Genomic DNA, 21,485 nt, shown 5'->3' on the forward strand with positions numbered 1-21,485 from the left:
ATATGTGATTTTTGTGTGAAACTGAAGATTTGTGATTCAAAGGTTAGAATGGTGAGTGGAGAGACTCTGTGTGTGTGAGAGAGAGAAAGAGAGAGATTTGGGGAATTTTCTTTATCATTTATCTCCTAATCTCAATCACAGTTTGACTTCACAAAACCTTTAGCTTTTTTCTCACCATTAATAGACATGGTATATTAAAAGTTAAACACATATATTTTTAACATCATGGTTATCTATTCTTTAATGCTAGATTCAACATAATCTCAATTAAAATCCAAAGAAGATATTCTATGGATATTAACAGTGATTCCCTGGTGGCTCCGAGGTTAAAGTGTCTGCCTGCAATGTGGGAGACCTGGGTTTGATCCCTGGGTTGGGAAGATCCCCTGGAGAAGGAAATGGCAACCCACTCCAGTATTCTTGCCTGGAGAATCCCATGGATGGAGGAGCCTGGTAGACTACAGTCCACGGGGTTGCAAAGAGTTGGACATGACTGAGTGACTTCACTTCACTTCAAGTTTATATGAACAGGTAAAAGACCCAGAATAACCAACACAATACTGAAGAAGAAGAAAGTCAGAATACTGATACTATCTTACAGACTTTCTGTATCAACTGACAGTAATCAAGACTGTGATAGAGACAAAAAGATTAATAGAACAGAATAGAAGGTCTAAAAATTCACCCAATACAGTCAACTGATCCTTGGTAAGCAACAGAGTTCCAGAAAAAATCTACTGTTTTATTGACTACACCAAAGCCTTTGACTGTGTGGATCACAATAAACTGTGGAAAGTTCTTCAAGAGATGGGAATACCAGACCACCTGACCTGCCTCCTGAGATATCTGTTATGTTGGTCAAGAAGCAACAGTTAGAACTGGACATGGAACAACGGACAGGTTCCAAATCAGGAAAGGAGTACGTCAAGGCTGTATATTGTCATCCTGCTTATTTAACTTCTATGTAGAGTACATCATGAGAAATGCTGGGCTGGACGAAGCACAAGCTGGAATCAAGATTGCCGGGAGAAATATCAATAACCTCAGATATGCAGATGACACCACCCTTATGGCAGAAAGCGAAGAACTAAAGAGCCTCTTGATGAAAGTGAAAGAGGAGAGTGAAAAAGTTGGCTTAAAGCTCAACATTCAAAAAACGAAGATCATGGCATCAGGTCCCATCACTTCATGGCAAACAATGGAAACAGTGACAGACATTATTCTGGGGGGGGAGGGGCTCCAAAATCACTGCAGATGGTGACTGCAGCCATGAAATCAAAAGATGTTTGCTCCTTGGAAGAAAAGCTATGACCAACCTAAACAACATATTAAAAAGCAGAGACATTACGTTGAAAAAGCAGAGACATTATGTTGCTGACAAAGGTTCATCTAGTCAAAGTTATGGTTTTTCCAGTAGTCATGTATGGATATGAGTTGGACTATAAAGAAAGCTGAGCACTGAAGAATTGATACTTTTGAACTGTGTTGTTGGAGAATACTCTTGGGAGTCCCTTGGGCTGCAAGGAGATCAAACCAGTTAATCCTAAAGGAAATCAGTCCTGAATAATCATTGGAAGAACTGATGCTGAAGATGAAACTCCAGTATTTTGGCCACCTGATGCAAAGAACTGACTCATTGGAAAAGATCCTGATGCTGGGAAAGACTGAAGGCAGGAGAAGAAGGGGACGACAGAGGATGAGATGGTTGGATGGCATCACTGACATGATGGACATGAGTTTGAGCAGGCTCCAGGAGTTGGTGATGGACAAGGAAGCCTGGCGTGCTGCAGTCCATAGGGTCACAAAGAGTCAGACATGACTGAGCAACTGAACTGAACTGACTGATCATTAGTAAAGGAGCAATGGCAATTCAAAGGAAAGAGGACAGTCTTTTCAACAAATAGTACTGAAATAATTAGACATTTATACACCAAAACAAAAAAAACATCTTGCACACCTTTCACAAAAATTAACTGAACACTGACTGGTCAAAGATCTAAATATAAAATGCAAAACTATAAAGTAACAATGAAAATTTAGGTGACTTTGGCAATATGTTTTTGGATATGACACAAAAAGTACAACCCATGAAGGAAAAGACTGACAAGTTGTCCAGCATAAAATTAAAAATATATGCTCTGTGAAAATTATCATTATGAAAATGCAAAACACAGACTGGAGAAAATATTTGTAATAAATTTATCTGACAAAGGATTGGTATCTAAAATATATAAAGAACTCCTAAAGTTTAACAAGAAAACAGATAACCCAATTTTAAGAATGAGCAAAAGATCTAAACAGACATCTCACTAAGACAAAACACAGATATAGCCAATAAGTATATGAAAAAATGCCGAAAATCATACCATTAGAGAACTGCAAATTAAAACAACAATGAAATGCCACTGAACACCTATCAGAACGATCAAAATCCACAACACCAAATGCTGACAAGGGTATGCATCAACAGGAGCTCCTACTCATTGCTGGAAGAGAAGCGAATGCACAGCCATGGCAATTTCTTACCAAACTAAACACGTATGCACGTGTGTGTTCATGCTAAGTCGCTGCAGTTGAGTCCGACTCTGTGGGACCCCATAGACTGCAGCCTGCCAGGTTCCTCTGTCCGTGGGATTCTCCAGGCCAGAATACTGGAGTGGACTGCCATGCCCTCCCCTCCAGGGGATCTTCTGGACCCAGGGATTGAACCCTGGTCTCTTCTATCTCCTGCATTGGCAGGCGGGTTCTTTACCACGAGCACCATCTGGGAAGCCCAAATTAAATACACTCTTACAATATAATGCCACAATCATGCTTCTTAATATTTACCAAAATGAGTTGAATAATTACCCACATAAATGTTTAGAGCAGCTTTATTCATAATTACCAAATTTGGAAGCAATCAAGACATCCTTCAGTAGGTAAACGGATAAACAAATTGCAGTTCATCCATACGCGCATGTGCGAATGTGCTAAGTCACTTCAGTTGTGTCCAACTCTTTGCAACCCTATGGACCGCAGCATGCCAGGCTCCTCTATCCATGGGATTCTCCAGGCAAGAATACTAGAGTGGGTTGTCTTGCCCTGCTCCAGGGGATTTTCGCGACCCAGGGATCAAACCTACGTCTCTTATGTCTACCTTCACTGGTAGCTGGGTTCTTCAGTTCATCCACACAATGGACTCTTTCTTAGTGATAAAGAGAAATGACTGTTCTTAAGTGAGATAAAGCCACAGAAAGACATGGAGGAACCTCCAATACATACTGCTAGAAGAAGCTGATCTGAAAAGGCTACATTCTGTTTCCAACTGTATGGCATTCTGTTTAAAAGGCAAAGCTATGGAGACAGTAAAAAGATCACTGTTTCACTGTTTGTCAAGAACATTTCCAGGGGGCAGGGTTGAGAGGGAAGAAAAGGATGAATAGATGGAGGATGTGGGGTTTCAAGGGCAGTGAAATTATTCCGTATGATACAGTAACAGTAGATACACACTATTATGCATGTGTCAGTCCACAGAATGTACACACAACTTACTGGTTCAAAGCACTGTGAATGAGTCCTAATGTAAACTATGAATTTTAGTTAATAATAATGTGTCAATATTAACTCATTAATTGAAACAAATATCCCCCATTAATATAAGATGTTAATAATAGAGAAACTGTGTATAAGAGTTAAGGGAATACATGAGAATTCTGTACCTTCTGCCTAAAATGTCTGTAAACCTACAATTGCTCTAAAAAATAAAGGCCATTAATTTTTTTTTGAACAGTCATGACAAAAGGAAAAGGAAGAACTTACGGAATGGCAGAATCAAAGATCTCCAAAAATCCTCTCCCACATAAAAACTCTAAGAGTGTGTGTGTGTTAGTCGCTCAGTCATGTCCGACTCTTTGCAAGTCCATAGACTGTAGCCCTCCAGGCTCCTCTGTCCATGGAATTCTCCAGGCAAGAATACTGGAGTGGGTCAACATGCCCCTCTCCAGGGGATCTTCCCAACCCAGGGATCAAACACAGGTCTCCCACACTGTGGGCAGATTCTTTGCCATTTGAGCTATCCAGAACACTGGCAAATTTGGCAAAATCAACTTTTTCAGAACTCTAGAAACAAGCAAATCAACTCTGGAATTAACAACTAAAAAGCACTTACTGAAGAAAACCAACTGACTTTCATAAGACCAAACTCTGTGACATTTAATTTATTCTACTTCCTTGTCTATCTTCCTAGCTCTGTGGCAGCTTGAAAAACAATAGCTTTACAACTGCAGTAGCTGTGACATTCAGCAATCTCTTAAGGGTGAGATGGGAGGTACACTGGGATTGGAACTCTCTAAGCAGCACCATTTCCAGAGAAGTGTTACTATTTGACCTAAATGGCACCTCCCTAGAAAAGGTCCATTCTCAGCAGTTGTTTTATTTGACCTGATTCAGAGCCCCCTCAGTGGGAACAGCCTTAATTCTAATGTTTTAAAAGAGAAAAGAGAAGAAAATTAGTGACAATGGTTTAAAAATCTCAGCTGTCTGAGATGGCAATACCAGTTGGGACAAAGAAGAAAGTGAAAAATTTTAAAGGAAACCTGAGGAATCACATGTCCACAGGAAGCTTTGGAAAGCCCTAACATATTCCTGGGCACAGAGAAGACCATACACATGTGCAAGTCAAGGAAATATCTAAGAAGGTCTTAATCCCTCACCTTCGGCTGATGTTGAACCTCTGAGCAAACAGGAAATGAAGGCTAAGGCAGTACTGCAAACTGCTTATCATGTTGTTGAAGGTATCCCTGAATACACACACACACCCACAGCCCCTTGGAAAAGGCTGGAAACTTATTGGTGCAAGGCATTTAAGGAAATTGCTTTCTAATCATTAGTTCCCAAATGTGATAAACTAAAAGAGAGACACATCATATTCAAACCAACAAAAGCCAAATAAAAAGTAAGAATCCTGAACACAACAATAAAAACCGTTCTTTTATTGTGTTAGAAGACATGCTCAGCAAGATTAACAGCTGATTTTTCAACAGAAAGCATAGGAGTTATAAAAGAAAGGCTTTGCTATTAACCAAGAATCCTACATGCAGCAAAACTATCCTTTAAAATTAAAGACAAACTAAAATATCCCCAGATAACAACCTAATTTGTTGCCATCAAACCTTCCCTACAAGATATACTTAAGGTGGAGACTTTAATGTTTCCTCCTCATTAACAGATAAAACAACTAAGGTCACCAAAGAAACAGAAGACGTGAACAACACTACAAACTGAGAAAACCTAACAGACATCCACAGATCATCCGAGAGAGTATATCAGCAATCAAAACACTCGCTGCAAAAGAAGTCCCCGGCCCAAATAACCTCAACAGCTGATTCTACAAAATAGTAAATGAAGAGCTAACAAAACTCCTTCACAAACTCTTCCAAAAATAGAAATGAGAGACACACTTCCCAATTCAATCTGTGTGATAATATCAAAAACAAAACAAAAAATCTCAAGAAAACTACAAATATTTGTTACGAATGTATATAGAAAATCTTCAACAAAATACTTAGCAAGCTGAATCTAGCAACATCTGAAAGGATATCATGACCAAGTGGGATTTATTTGAGAAATGTTAAGTTAGTACAACATCTGAAAAATCAGTCAAAGGCATACATCACATTAACAGCATGAAAGGAAAAATAATTATACCAATAGACACAGCAGTAGCATTTGACAAAACTGAATACCCTTTCATGATTAAAAAAACACTCAACAAAATATGAACAGATGGGAACTTCCTCAATCTGATAAGGACCATCTATGAAAACCCACAGTGAACATATTTAACAGTAAAAGATTAAATGCTTTGATCCTACGATCAGAAACAAGACACAGATGACTGCTCTTATCACTCAACTAGTACTAGAGGTTCCAGCCACAGCAATCATGTGGGGCTGGGGGAGGGAGTATCCAGACTGGAAAGAAAAAGGTAAAACTATCTGTATTTGCAGATGACAGATTTTACATATTAATGTAAGAGGAACTAGGGAGCCAGAAGTTTAAATGAATCCTGTTACAGGAACATTGGAGGCCTCATTTAGAGTTGTAGCAAAACTTACAGTGCAGAGGGAAGTGAGCCTGGGGCCAAGACTTTTGTAAAATGGGGAAAGGGACCACTAAGGAAAAGCTGATAAAGACAAATGCCCTAAGTGTCAAAGCAAAGAGGTTTAGGAACACTTCATTCAGAAGTGAAGATGAGGAATGGAGACAAAGCCTCACCCCTAAACAGAACAGTTCTCGAGTGACTAGAAAATAAGAATCCTTCATCTAAGAAGGCTACTGAGGAATCAGTACACTCAGGAGAAAGTTACAACCAGGAAAATGTAGGGGAAGAGGTCAAGGATGTGGGTTTATTAAGATGTAAGAGAATTTCACTTGGCTAGTAAAGCTGTAGGGAAAAGGGGAGGTCTGGAGAGAAAAAAAGGAATAACAGGTTAGGTCAGGTGAAAAGACAGAGCAGTACTGACAAAAATACAGAGAAAGTAGATGAGTGGTTCTGAACCACCAGTCCCCTGAGTTACAGATATGACATACTCCTATAATTAATTATGACAATGATGAGAATTAAAGGACAGACAAGAAAGAGAACCAGCAACATTTAAGAAGTCAAAGAATGGGAAGAGGAACTTTTACACGTGTTATATATTAAAAGGCCCTGGGGTTAGCACACCCAAATCTTTTAAAATCAAGGTATAGAAAGAAAATAGTAGTTCTAAGGTTTGCTGGAGTAAGGCTTATCTTGGATGAGGTTTTTTTACCATCCGCCCCATAACTGGCTCTAAGAAATCTAAGAGTCCTAAACCTCACACAGCTACCCAAAAGCCTGAGGGGATCAATCAGCTGCTTAACTTATAACTAGTTGCAAGAAACCAGTGTGTGTCAATTCATTTGTTGGGAAGTTCTGCCCTGAGTCAAATCAGCAACCATCAACAGTATTATGCATTTCTCTCTCCTCATTCAGACTCACGAGTGCAGATGACCCACATATCACTAGGACCTCAGAGTAGACTGCTTACAAGGGATCTGTTGTCAGGTGTTTTGGGAAATGGCTACATATTTTTCTTTACCAGTTTTTGTAACATCACAGAACTATCATTATATATTAAAGGCACTGGAGTCTACTATTAAAAAAATCATTTAACTTGGCGTTCCTACAGTCATCTGATCAAAGGTTCTCTTTTCTACACCTATTGACATCCAGGAATACAGTTTTTGAAAAATGTTTAACTTTTCTGACAGATAAATAATCAGTCACAGCTTGATCATTCCCAAGGACAGAGATTGCTATCTCCAGGTAATTCATTCCATTTCGGACATTCTTATTAAGTCTCACAAAGTTGAAACTTGTCACCCTTTATCTTAAAATGCATGGATAGTTTTTTCTATCTATAGTTAGAGATCACATTTATTCACTCCTCCAAATGACCTAGCAATTCAGCTATGAACCTAAGAGTAGCTCTCTCAAAATGCCACAGTGTTCCATACATGGCTTTGTACACACTGTTTTTTCCATCTGAATACTCATCCTTATATAGAAACTGCATGCGTGCATGTAAATTGCTTCAGTTGTGTCTGACTCTGCAATCCTATGGACTGTGCAGCCTGCCAGGCTCCTATGTCCAAGGGATTCTCCAGGCAAGAACACTGGAGTGGGTTGCCATGCCCTCCTCCAGGGCATCTTCCCAGCCCAGGGATCAAAGCCATGGTCTCGTGTCTCCTGCACTGGCAGGCAGGTTTACCACTAGCACCACCTGCTGCTGCTGCTGAGTCGCTTCAGTCGTGTCCGATTCAGTGCGACCCCATAGACAGCAGCCCACCAGGCTCCCCCGTCCCTGGGGATGCTCCAGGCAAGAGCACTGGAGTGGGGTGTTACTGCCTTCTCTGAGCACCACCTGGGAAGCCCCTATATAGAAACTCAGCCTCTGCAATTGCTACAGTCAAGTTATCAGTTCAACAGGAACTTTCTTGATACACCACTATCCTGAGCAAAAAACTGCATGCTTCCGGAGTCCTGTATACATCACTTCAAGGCACCTATCCTCATTGCACTGTACTACCGCATTATAACTATCTACATACCTCTCTCCCATACTCTAAACACCCTGGCAGCAGGAAGTATTTACTACTCATCTTTTCATGGGATGGAAAAGGCACAAAAATCTTCTACCAAGCTGATAACTGCAATGAGTCCAACTAAGCTTACACACTACATAATTTGTTTTATCCTTCTCAAAACAATGCTCCAAGAAGCCATTACCAATCTACAGCTTTCACCTCTCACACCATCTCCAAATTCATTCCAGTTTAAGAGTTTAGAACTCAACATACATGTTCTCAATAAATATCTGTTAAATGGTTGAATAAATCTTATCTTATAAGCAAGGTTCACATTTTAAGTAGGCTTCTAAATCTTCATAAGTTAGCCATAAATTTACCTTCTTACAAACCAACCATCAAAGATGAAGGAAGCATCATCGCCATTATTAGCAATGAAGACTATCTTCACATCAGATTCTTGTCTGATAGGACCAACTCTCTGATGTCCATTACTTATCAAAAGCCCAGACGTAAGGAAGAGAACAGCCAAAATAATGTCTGGGAGAATATGTACTACATATATTCTTCCAGACACTCTATAAATTTCATCCTGGCATCAGACTTTACCAACAGAAGGAACTTTAGTTGGAGTTCATTGTAGAACTCCAATGATTCACTTGTAGAACTACTTTTTCTAAGACCAGAGTTCTTTGTAGCATGAACTGAAGAACACAAATGAAAAAGCATTTTTTATTTATGGAATTTATCATTAACTTAAGGAATTAAAGATTTAAGGAATTTATCGTTAATTCTACGTTGGGATTCTGTCTGAGACCTCTCCACTACATCACAAGGTGTTCTCCTTATAAAACCTCATGCAAAGCAATCCCTTATAGGTTTCTGTCTCATAAAAGCAAATCAACTGAGAAACATATCCTTTATCCATGTACATTATAAATCTTGTAATGGATCAAGTTTTGTTCTTTGCTTTTTGTTCTTTTCCTTTGCTACAAGGAATCTTAGAGACAAATTTCTTTCTTTCTTCAAGAACTCTACAGCACCTCATATTTCCCCCTTTCCACTATTTCTTTATCCCGATTTTACTATTTGTACTAATAATGTGCTCCAAAAGGACTTTAAATCCCTAGGGGAATGAGATGAGAGAATAAAAAGAAAAAAATTAATAACCGCCATTGGGTGCCTACACTAAGTCAAACACTGCTCCAGGCACATTTATCCCTGATCCTTGAGCCTGAGAGAAAGGTATTATTAAGTATGCTTTACAGATGGTAAACTGAAGTAGAAAGAGGTTAAAAAATTATCTAAGCTAACAAAGCTACACTGTACCAGGCCAGAGTGTGATCCCAGCTTTGAATGACTACATTGCCACATTACTCATAAGGTCTGACCAAATTAAAGACTACGTTACACTTCAAAAGAAAAGGAATTCTAGCATCATACTTGAGGAATTTTTAAATTTCAATTTATTACATGAACAAAAGAAGACAAATCACTCAGCACTAGTTTCACACATTAATATCTGAAACATGATAAACTTTAACAAAGTAAACACCTGATCATTTCCAAATGAGAACTAGACAGTAATATCGAACTTTAAAGTTCAAACAGCAGACATAGAAAAAAAAGATTTAGGCCAAAACAAAAGAATTAGACATATTATTCCAATTAATACCACACATAACTTGAAATGTTTTTCGGTGCCTCTAAATATAAAGGCAAAAAACGGTTTTGAGAGGTTAGGGGGTAACTACGATTCAAAACTAGTTAAGAGAGAAAACATTTTAAATTAGACTCACCTGCTCAAGTCACTTTTTCCATGGTGATGATAGTGGTCAGGATGGCTAAGGTGGTAATGTTCCTGTCCACTCCACCTCTGGGGTGGCCTTTTCCAAAATCCTTCTTGAGACTGTCGAACATTTCTGTCTGATCGGTCAAAGCGGTTCATATTGTCACACTCCACTAGACAAATCCAAAAGCAAAACACTAGAGACATGTACATACACTCTATAAAAGTTAACTACTTATAGCTTGATAATTAAAGGCTGCTGAAAATATAAAAGCGGTATTCTAAAATAACAGCCATTTATGTTAGACGACCACAAAAAAAATCAGGATTTCCGTAAGAAAAATGACTAGTTCTTTTGTTGAAAACTGAACTTTATATTATTCAAACTGAAGTAAATTTTAAAAACTTTTTCATCACAGTCACTGAAGTAACAACAGCCCCACTGTTTTAAAACAAGCAAATTATCCTTGAAATCAACATTATACATTTTAAACACCAGTAATCAGCTTTAAGTGGTTTTCATCATGATCAGTAGTTGGCTCAGACTTCAGAATGAAAATGACAATAAAAAGTAGAAGATTTTAAGTCTGGGAAAGAACTCATTCCTAAAAATGAATGCCACAGTTAATTTTTTACTGATTTCAAGAAGTACAAATTAACTTTTCATCACAAACAAATCGTATTTTTTAAATTAAGCTCACAGTTTTAGAAAGTAAAACGTTCCAAACTGCCGCTAGTAGAGCTTGTTCAAAAATTCTACAATGCCACGGAAAACAAAGCCAGTACTTTGCTGCAACAAATAGTACACTCCCTGAAATCCAAATGCCACAAAAACATGAAAAGAATCTCTTTGAAATACCCCAAGCTTCTCCTTCACTTACCCAAACACTTTCCTCACATATCTGAGCACTCCCTAAGAGAGTTACTTTGTACAAGGGAGACATTGTGTCGCCTGCTGCCTACTCAGACATAGTTGCACTGACAAACAGGCCTTCCTTCCTGCTCAACTCCCAGCCCTCCCTGTGGGAAGCAAGCCCAGTTTACCCTGTGACTCCATCTTCGCTCAGTGCTTACATAGCCTCTGAGTTAGGACTGTTACTAAAAATACAGCTAAACACTAACCCAAGCCAGGAACAGGAAAGGGTTTTCTAGCAGAACAATTATTACATGAGAAAATTCAAATCCTGCATGTTCAGAATTCCTTGTGATAAGAAAACTTCAGAAATCAATGTAATCCTTCCCAATGGGAGGGGGGGAACTCATTATTTAAATAACTTGTTTTCACATAATTCAAACCTGAATTTGATATACGGAAGCACAGTATACCAAATAAAAACAAACTTCCCCACTCCAAAAAAGAAAGGCTGATGCAGTTAAAGTGCATATGTTCAATTCTCATATACACTGAACTCACTGTGAACATATTACTTGTAGATGAGTAACAATTTAAATAAAGTTTCAAAAGATACTGAAATTTTGTTTATTAGAAAATTTCCATTAGCAGAACCAATTTTGGGAAAAAATGTTAGGTTTTATAGTTTAAAAAAAATTTTTAAGAAGTCTTACATTTGAAATGATTTCTTATCATATTTGGATAAATTAAGATATATATATATATTTTTTTAAGTTCAATAATGAAAACCTGACTGTTAGGTAAATAAAGGTATGGTGACCATTATGCCAAAAAAAAAAAAAAATCTGGAGTAGAAAATATGACTGCAAAACAAAAATAAACTGAAAAATAATCCAAAAGCTTAAAAATGTTTTCAGTTCACATTTGCATTATACTCATAGACAGAGTTAAGTTTCTTAAGTATTTCTACATGGTATTAAAATGTAACTTTAGTTTAAGCAACTCTATGTAGCTGAGGGATAATCTATATCTACTTTACATTCTTAATTCATGCAGGTAAAGCCTTCAGGTTTTTTTGGCTGCTCCATGCAGCATCTTACCTCCCCAACTAGGGATCAAACCTGCACCCCCTGCAGTAGAAGCATGGAGTCTTAACCACTGGACCACTAGGAAAGTTCCTATTCACTTAGGTAAAAATACACTTTCCAAAGAAGAAATTTTGTAATAAGAATCTGAAATATGACACCATAACATTAAAAAGCAAAATAATGAGGCCAGGAGATGCGGTTAAATACTGTGGGAAATTATAATACAGAAATCAGTGTGTTGCTCTTATTAAATTGATATGCTGTATTTACCAAGGATTGCTAGTACTACACACTGGCTCCAGATAGAGCACTTTTACTGAAACGTGAATTCAACCATCAGCATAATGGCAAATAAGAACTGGAAACAAATATTTTCCAGGACCACAGAGGACTATTGTTAAAACTGGGATAGAGGAGGCTTAAACTCTCAGAAAAATGACTGCTCTGAGACCCTGAATGAAGAAAGAGTCCTGCTTATACTACTTACCTACAGCATCCATCAATCATGTTTTGATATACTTTAAAATGTTACTAAGACAAAAATACTTAATAACATTAGTTGAGGCTTCTTAGAAAAAACTAAGGGTTCTGTGACAGAGGGAAAGAAATAACATAGAAATAAAATGCACAGCCAATAAAATTACAAGATGGAATTAATTTAAACCAAGTTTCCAGAGTCAATGAAGGAACAGGACAAACAAGACTAAGAAAGGCAGTAAATCCTTCTGAATGTGTAATATCATAGAGAAGGATAGGGCAGCCCTAAAGGTATTCCAGCTCAAAAAATGTTTAACCAATATGCTGATCAAAACTTCTACACACCGGATTTTACCCTGTGAGTTTAGGGACAGAGAATAAATAAAGGCCTTCTGAAGGGGCTTTCTAGCTACAAAAGTAAAAGGCAACAGATTTTAGAAGTTTTTTTACTATGAGTAAGAGACAAATAATATGAGGACGTGTACCCTCTGAAGAGGGAAAGAGAATCTAATACAGCTAATTGAAAGGTACAGGATATGGAGATGTCTACATCTGACATTCATCATACCCATCTCTTCTAATTTGATAAGGGATAAAATGTGATGCCAAAAGTAACCTAGATTCTTTCTCTGATAACTTAAACTTCTAAGAAAATAATGACCGATAACACGTAGTATTTCTATTTATGACCAACAACTAGCTATGAAGATAGCAGGAAGAAATTATACATCACAAAGTCTAGAAAAAATGTATTGTGCAGGAGGTTTTACAAACTGAACAGGAAAGCTTTTAGATGAAATTTGGCTTGAAAGAAGAAAAGCTCATTAAAAAGAAAATCATGTATTTGTTATTACTAAACACCATTAGTACTGAAAAAGAAAATTTCCAGAAGAAAATAATTAAAAAGTGATCAAAAACAGTACTAGTGACCTCCTATGATTATTACCCTAGTAAAATGTTTAACAAAAATGTGGCCTTAGGAAACAACATGAAATATGTAAAATTTAACAGGCACCATAACTTAGTGGGATAGGATTCAGGAAGTAATGAAAGACATCTTTTTCAACAGAGAAAAGTTTAAAACAAAACGCATAAAGAGTACACCTAAGAAAACATACACTATGAAAACTGCCAAAACCTGAAGATGACATTACACACATGCCAAATGTTAGGCACTGAGTGACCGTTAGAAGAGCCTGAGCGAGAGAATAAAGCGATACGCACACACACAACTGCTCACGCGCGGGACCCTTAGAGCAAACAGGGAGCAAATCTCAAGTACCCACTGGTTGCTACAAGAAATTCAGATTCCAAAACTATTTCCTTAAGAGATTCCTTGACCAAGGTTAAAGAAAAATGTAGAAGAAAACAATCTCTCTCTAGATCCTCCCAAATCACAGCTCAAATCTAAAGTCTTTTTGCCTTTTACTCCTTCTTCGCTCATTCTGTGCTCAATTTCCTTCTGCCCCCTCTCTCCCTCTGCCCCCCTTTCCCTACCCCCTCAAGCTGGCCAGAAGCCTCAGAAGCTCTATACCTCTTAATCTTCCTGCAGAAGAGGGGAAAACTCCTTAAGGTGAATTTTTAGATCTGGTCTCATTCTGAGCTGAGAGCCATGGTTATATACTTTTTAAGGTCTAAACAAGTTTAGGAGATATATGCAGAGGAATTTAAAACAGTTTTAGGAATTGATAATCCAGGGCCCCTATGTCTATAGGAATTAATTCCTACAAAAGAGGGAACTTTAGGAGCAAAAAAGAAAAAAAGAATGGAAAAGGCACAGTGTGAAAAACCCAAAGTGGACTTACGAACCCATGACTGTGTAGAGGAGGGAAGTTTTTCTCAACTCTCTTTGGGTCTAAAAATAAAACAGACAAGATATATCAACAGGAAAAAAAGCATACAGACTTATCTAATATGTGACACGGGAGCCTTCTTGAGGAAATGAAGACAAGACCCAAAGAAACAGTTAGACCTGTGTATTTTTATGCTAGGCTCGAAGAAGAGTGGAGAAGGAATATGGCAGGAAATATGAATAAGCATGGTAGACTGGGGAAGCTTAGCGAAGGTTTGTTTGTTAGGATCTTAATCTAACTGTCTTCAGAGATAAGGATGGTCTTTTCCTACAGGTATGGGGAGGGTACCTCTCACATGAGGATTTTATGACCTGTTTCAGGGAAGATGGACAATAGGAGGAGAAAAACAGAATCACATTCCTGTTTCTGCCACTTTCTCAAACACCTTCAGCTTAAAATATCCAGTATGCCAAGGTGCCATATTTGGGGGCCGTGTATCATAAACTACAACAACTGCAGTTGAAATCAGAAGAAGTTAGAAAAGGACTTTCAGAAGCTGCCAACAAAGAATTTTCTGTGAACACAGAAAGGGCTCTAATTCAGTTCTATAAGCAAAGAAAGAATAAAATCCACTACAGATTTCAAAATCCACTACAGATTTAGACTGACCACCCTTAGAGAGCATTCAGGAGTAGACTCTGAAAGTGATATGATCGTGTCTCTCCCCTCACTTTCTGTAAAAGATTTTAAGGCAGCAATCAGGTAAACAGCCTCCTTGCCAGACTTCCGATGCTTAGAAAGAGCCTTAGAAAAAAGCAGAATAAGGCTCAGAATAAATTATGTCTTTCACATATAACAACTAGATGCTTCCACTCCAATAAATTAAATACTGGAGAAAGAAGTCTCTTAATATACTTATAGATGCTATTAATATAAATAGCAGGGCATTAGAAAGAAAAAAATGAAGTGTCTTGCATTGCCTAGGAAATAAAAGAGAAAAAGTAAGTGAGTGACTAACCAGAGTATTCTGAGGGGGAAATCAAGCCCCCAATTTCTGGCTTTACCCTTAAATTCAAAGATAAATTTTTCTAGATCATAAAGGACAACCTTGCAAATATATTACTGCTATATTTATATAGTATTTTGGTATACTATAATACCAACCTTTAACCCTGTGACTGTTATATAACCTCCCCTTCAGTGTCACTAAACCACCCAGTGTAGCGATCTCCAATAACTCAGACAGTTCCCAAATCCTAGCCCAAAACTGTCCAAGGAAGATCTGACCACAAATCTTTCTTCCTTGTCTGTGCTACCACATATGCTACCCTAATATGTATAGAAATACAACTGCCAGAGAAATATTCTCCTCATGGCCTCTTCCTTGAAATCCCAGAAGACTCCCCTTTTCATAATGAAGTCACAGCAAACTTGTGTCCAAATCAAACCCAAACTGAAGATCTCAACAAGGTGCCAGTCTTCTTATTAACAAAAATACCACTGATATTGGCAGAATTAGTGGGGCTGAACCCATCAAATCCAGAGTGATCCATCCCAAACTGTACTCATATTTGCACAAAAGCTTCAAAAACCAGAAGCTCAAGGGAACTAAAACCCACAGTCAAAATATATTAGAAGACTCCTTAAATTTTGTACTAATCCTTATAACATTCCTATCCTCCCAACAGAAAACCTGAGAGGCAGTGGGTACATTCAGAGTTATAAAGAGAAAAGTCGTCCCCTCCTTTCCAGTAACACCAAACCTAAACGCTGTTTTATCTCTGATGCCTCTTAAGGCTACCTATTTACACCCAGGTTCTGTTTCCTTTAGTGTTCAATTAGCTCAAAATAGTCAATACTTGTTTGCCTTCTCCTCAGAAAATCTGTAATATGAGAGATGTTATACCTCAGGATTTCCCTCTAATTTTTCATAGGTCCCCAAACAAAACCTATGAAAGACTTCCCTGGTGGCTCAGGCGGTCAAGAGCCTGCCTGCAATGTGGGAGACCTGGGTTCGATCTCTGGGTTGGGAAGATCCCCTGGAGAAGGGAATGGCAACCCACTCCAGTACTCTTGCCTGGAAAATCCCATGGACGGAGGAGCCTACAGTCCATGGGATCGCAAATAATCGGACACGACTGAGCAACTTCACAAACAAAACCTCAAAAACTTTAAACTTCCTTCTGATTCTACTTTATAGGGATACCTTTTTGCTGTGCTCTAAAGATGAGGCAATGGAATGCAAAAGTAGGAAGTCAAGAAACACCTGGAGTAACAGGCAAATTTGGCCTTGGAGTACAAAATGAAGCAGGGCAAAGGCTAACAGTTTTCCTAAGAGAACACACTGGTCATAGCAAACAGCACAAAAGAAGACTACACATGGACATCACCAGATGGTCAACACTGAAATCAGATTGATTATATTCTTTGTAGCCAAAGATAGATAAGTTCTATACAGTGAGCAAAAACAAGACCGGGACCTGACTGTGGCTCAGATCATGAACTCCTTCTTGACAAATTCAGACTTAAATTGAAGAAAGTAAGGAAAACCATTAGATCATTCAGGTATGACCTAAATCAAATCCTTTATGATTATACAGTGGAAGTGAGAAACAGATTTAAGGGACTAGATCTGAAAGACAGAGTGTCTGATGAACTATGGACAGAGGTTCATGACATTGTACGGGAGACAGGGATCAAGAACACCCCCAAGAAAAAGAAATGCAAAAAAGGCAAAATGGCTGCCTGAAGAGGCCTTACAAATAGCTGTGAATAGAAGAGAAGTAAAAAGAAAGGAAAGATATACCCATTTGAATGCAGAGTTCCAAAGAATAGCAAGGAGAGATAAAGTCTTCCTCAGTGATCACTGCAAAGAAATAGAGGAAAACAACAGAATGGGAAAGACTAGAGATCTCTCCAAGAAAATCAGACACACCAAGGGAACATTTCATGTAAAGATGGTCTTAATAAAGGACAGAAATGGTATGGACCTAACAGAAGCAGAAGATATTAAGAAGAGGTGGCAAGAATACACAGAAGAACTGTATACAAAAAAGATCTTCATGACCCAGATAATCACGGCGGTATGATCACTCACCTAGAGCCAGACATCCGGGAATGTGAAGTCAAGTGGGCCTTAGGAAGCATCACTATGAACAAAGCTAGTGGAGGTGATGGAATTCCAGTTGAGCTATTTCAAATCCTAAAAGATGATGCTGTGAAAGTGCTGCACTTGATATGCCAGCAACTTTGGAAAACTCAGCAGTGGCCACAGGACTGGAAAAGGTCAGTTTTCAATCCCAAGAAAGGTTAGGCCAAAGATTTCTCAAACTTCTGCACAACTGCACTCATCTCACATGCTAGCAGAGTAACGCTCAAAATTCTCCAAGCCAGGCTTCAACAATACATAAACCATGAACTTCCAGATGTTCAAGCTGGTTTTAGAAAAGGCAGAGGAACCAGAAATCAAATTGCCAACATCCGCTGGATCATTGAAAAAACAAGAGAGTTCCAGAAAAACATCTACATCTGCTTTATTGACTATGCCAAAGCCTTTGACTGTGTGGATCACCACAAACTGTGGAAAATTCTTAAAAGATATGGGAATACCAGACCACCTGAACTGCCTCTTGAGAAATCTGTATGCAGGTCAGGAAGCAACAGTTGGAACTGGACATGGAACAACAGACTGGTTCCAAATAGGAAAAGGAGTACGTCAAGGCTGTATATTGTCACCCTGCTTATTTAACTTATATGCAGAATTCATCATGAGAAACGCTGGGTTGGATGAAGCACAAGCTGGAATCAAGATTGCTGGGAGAAATATCAATAAGCTCAGATGTGCAGATGACACCACCCTTACAGCAGAAAGCGAAGAGGAACTAAACAGCCTCTTGATGAAAGTAAAAGAGGAGAATGAAAAGGTTGGCTTAAAACTCAACATTCAGAAAACTATGATCATCTGGTCCCATCACTTCATGGGAAACAGATGGGGAAACAGTGGCAGACTTTATTTTGGGGGGGCTCCAAAATCACTGCAGATGGTGATTGCAACCATGAAATTAAAAGACACTTGCTCCTTGGAAGGAAAGTTATGACCAACCTGCTGCTGCTGCTGCTGCTAAGTTGCTTCAGTCGTGTCCAACTCTGTGCGACCCCATAGACAGCAGCCCACTGGGCTCCCCCATCCCTGGGATTCTCCAGGCAAGAATACTGGAGTGGGTTGCCATTTCCTTCTCCAATGCAGGAAAGTAAAAAGTGAGAGTGAAGTCGCTCAGTCATGTCCGACTCTTAGCGACCCCATGGACTGCAGACTACCAGGCTCCTCCATCCATGGGATTTTCCAGGCAAGAGTACTGGAGTGGGGTGCCATTGCCTTCTCCTACCTAGACAGCATATTAAAAAGCAGAGATGTTACTTTGCCAACAAAGGTCCATCTAGTCAAGGCTATGGTTTTTCCAGTAGTCATGTATGGATGTGAGAGCTGGACTATAAAGAAAGCTGAGCACCAAAGAATTGATGCTTTTGATCTGTGGTGCTGGAGAAGACTCGTGAGAGTCTCTTGGACTGCAAGGAGATCCAACCAGTCCATCCTAAAGGAGATTAGTCCTGAGTACTCATTGGAAGAACTGATGTTGAAGCTGAAGCTCCCATACTTTGGCCACCTGATGCGAAGAACTGACTCATTTGAAAAGACCCTGATGCTGGGAAAGATTGAAGGTGGGAGGAAAAGGGACGACAGAGGATGAGGTGGTTGGATGGCATCACCGACTCAATGGACATGAGCCTAAGTAGTCTCCGGGAGTCGGTAATGGACAGGGAGGCCTGGCGTGCTGCAGACCCTGGGGTCGCAAAGAATTGACATGACTGAGCAACTGAACTGAACTGAACTGAACTGAACTGAAAGATGAAGCAGGCTCTAAGACCAACACCATCTCTCTGCTTCCTGATTTAGCTCAGGCTTCCAGAGAGAAGTTGTTATAGCTCTGTCAAAGTAAAATCCGTTATCAAGGATGTAATTTATTTCATGGAGGTAAATCCTTCATTGCTCACTGTGTCTGTGTGTGTCTGTGTCTGTGTGTATGTCTGTATGTCTGTGTGTGTCTGTGTGTGTCTCTGTGTGCCTAGTTGCTGAGTCATGTCAGAATCTTTGCGACCCCATGGACTGAAGCCCACCAAGCTCCTCTGTCCATGGGGATTCTCCAGACAAGAATACTGGAGTGGGTTGCCATGCCCTCCTCCAGGAGATCTTCACAACCCAGGGATCAAGCCTAGGTCTCCCATAGTACAGGCATATTCTTTACCATCTGAACCATCAGGAAAGCCCAAGAATACTGGAGTGGTTAACTTATCCCTTCTCCAGGGGATCTTCCAACCCAGGAATTGAACTGGGGTCACCCACATTGCAAGAGGATTCTTTACCAGCTGAGCCACCCTCAATACCAGCCCTACAATCTTCACATTAAATCTTCTAGATCACAAAGTCTCATTATCTTTTCTCCTATAATTGTTAATGGTTTATGCTTTTCATCTGTATTCTATAATATTGTTTCTACTTGATCTTCCAGGACACTAATTTAGATTTCAAAAGTGGCTATGCTTTCTGTCATCTATCGTTCTACTGGGAAATCTTTTATAAACTCTAGAAAGCACTGTGCTGCAGTGGAATCTAAATGCCCTTGTTATTACCTCTTTGGGCCACTCTAATCCCATTCTGCTGTTTTCCCTGTTCCTCTTCCTGGGTATTGGCTGTGACCTTTCCTTCTCAGTTGACTAGAACTCAGCACTGACTGCTGGAGTATCCCAAGTGACAGCAGAACCGTAAGAAGATGCAACAGTCTCTGTCCCTGAGGAAGAATAGTGTTCTCAGCTCCACACTGTCCTTCAATAAACTTACATATCCAATGTCCTCCGCCACAGAGATTCACACAGTGAGCAGAGTACCCTGCCCAGTCCCACAGGTGTCAGGCTTGGCCATGTAACCTGTTTAGCCAACAGAAAGTGGGTAGAAGTAGCAGTGTACTGGTTCTAAGTGATTAGTTTTAAGAGCCATTATATGCGTATTTCTGCTCTCCCTGTTGCCCTTCTGCTTGCTATTTACCATGAGCATGTCCTGCTCCAAAGAGTCCTGGTTTCAAAATGAAGAAGCAATGAGTAGACCTAAATTCAGTTCCACAGCCTGAATTGTCCCAGCTAATCCACAGATTCAAGAAAACAAAAAACTAGTGTTTATTTTGAAAGCCACTAAGATTCTGAGAGTGGTTATTATGCAGCATCCTGGAAGTAAGGGAGAAAAAAATAACCCTGACCAATATGACAAAAGCAAGCAGCAAGCAGGGTCCTAGAACCTCAGTGAAGCACTAGAACAACCAACCAGCCTCTCTGAAAAATACCCTTGTATTCTTCTAGCATTGGGTATAAAAAGGCCTTTACTACCCTTTTTAGTTCAACCCTGCCCCAGAAAGTCAAAGAAACCTGGCAAGTGCTGCCTGACAAGAAAGACACAGCTCTCTGAGACTCTTCTTACCATGAGGATCCCATTTCAATCTTTGCCCCAGGGGCTTCCTAGGCTACTCTCTGGTTCTTAACCAGTCTTCAAGACAGAAAATCCTACAAATGCTACATCAGTGGAAGCAAGAGCATCCAGGCCCGTCTTTTACACAGATTATCTAAAGCCCCACTTCAGAAGTTACTGGGATCCAGAGACAAAGACAGACTGAATTTGGGAGTAAAAAGAATAGAATGATTCATTCAGGTCACCATCTTGATTTTTTAAAAATAGTTATTAACTAAATGGTCTTTACTACTGTTTCATAAGACAAAAGATATCTCTCTTTCTCTAAATGTATTTCTCCTTAAAATCCAAATGAGACAAAGGGAAGAAAAAGTGAGTTGGCACAAAGGGAATCAAAGGACAAATACCATCTACCAGTTACTTTATGATACAGTACATAATTTTACTGGATCACATACAGTATATACCTAAGACCTACAAAGTCAGGTCTTAAACATTTAAACAAATGTGCAAATGAACCTACTTAATGTCACTTAAGACTGATTCTCAGTCTGAAAAGGCTACTTCCACAGAGATTAGGAAGTCTGTAGATAATAAATACCAAACTGGGTATTATCAAATAGCTCTGGAGGTCCAATATTATCCACACTCACCATTTTCAAGAGGTGTATCCTCAGGCAGATCCACATCAAGCATAAGGTCATCATCCTCTAGGTCACACGATTCAAGATTATTCAGAATATCCTGAAAACAAAAGCAAAAAAAAAATAATGCTATAACCTAGCTCAGTATAATCATTATTTCTGAACATTGATACATGAAAATTTGATTTCACTCAATGTTTGTGTGGTTAAGAAAAGATTTTAAAGATACAATC

General features: G+C 39.1%; 1 protein-coding gene across 10 annotated transcripts in view; it reads right to left on the minus strand.

Moving 5' to 3' along the window:
- The window catches only part of CCSER2 (coiled-coil serine rich protein 2), a 164,105-nt gene that overhangs the window by 78,908 nt on the left and 63,712 nt on the right, over positions 1-21,485 (minus strand). For 8 of the 10 annotated variants that reach the window (XR_005721375.1, XR_005721374.1, XM_040242557.1 and 5 more), the window contains exons 4-5: positions 21,262-21,352; positions 9,894-10,056 (exon numbers count right to left, since the gene is read on the minus strand). Coding sequence is in view for 8 of the 10 variants with exons in the window: in XM_040242557.1 (XP_040098491.1) it covers positions 9,894-10,056; positions 21,262-21,352 (254 nt within the window). In the remaining 2 variants the exon portion in view is untranslated. Of the gene's footprint in view, positions 1-9,893; positions 10,057-10,764; positions 10,880-21,261; positions 21,353-21,485 lie in introns of those variants that run through there. The other 2 variants (XM_040242564.1, XM_040242565.1) reach the window with 1 other exon arrangement.

Source organism: Oryx dammah, unplaced genomic scaffold (genome assembly GCF_014754425.2).
Source record: "Oryx dammah isolate SB20612 unplaced genomic scaffold, SCBI_Odam_1.1 HiC_scaffold_6, whole genome shotgun sequence".
Lineage (NCBI taxonomy): Eukaryota > Metazoa > Chordata > Mammalia > Artiodactyla > Bovidae > Oryx > Oryx dammah.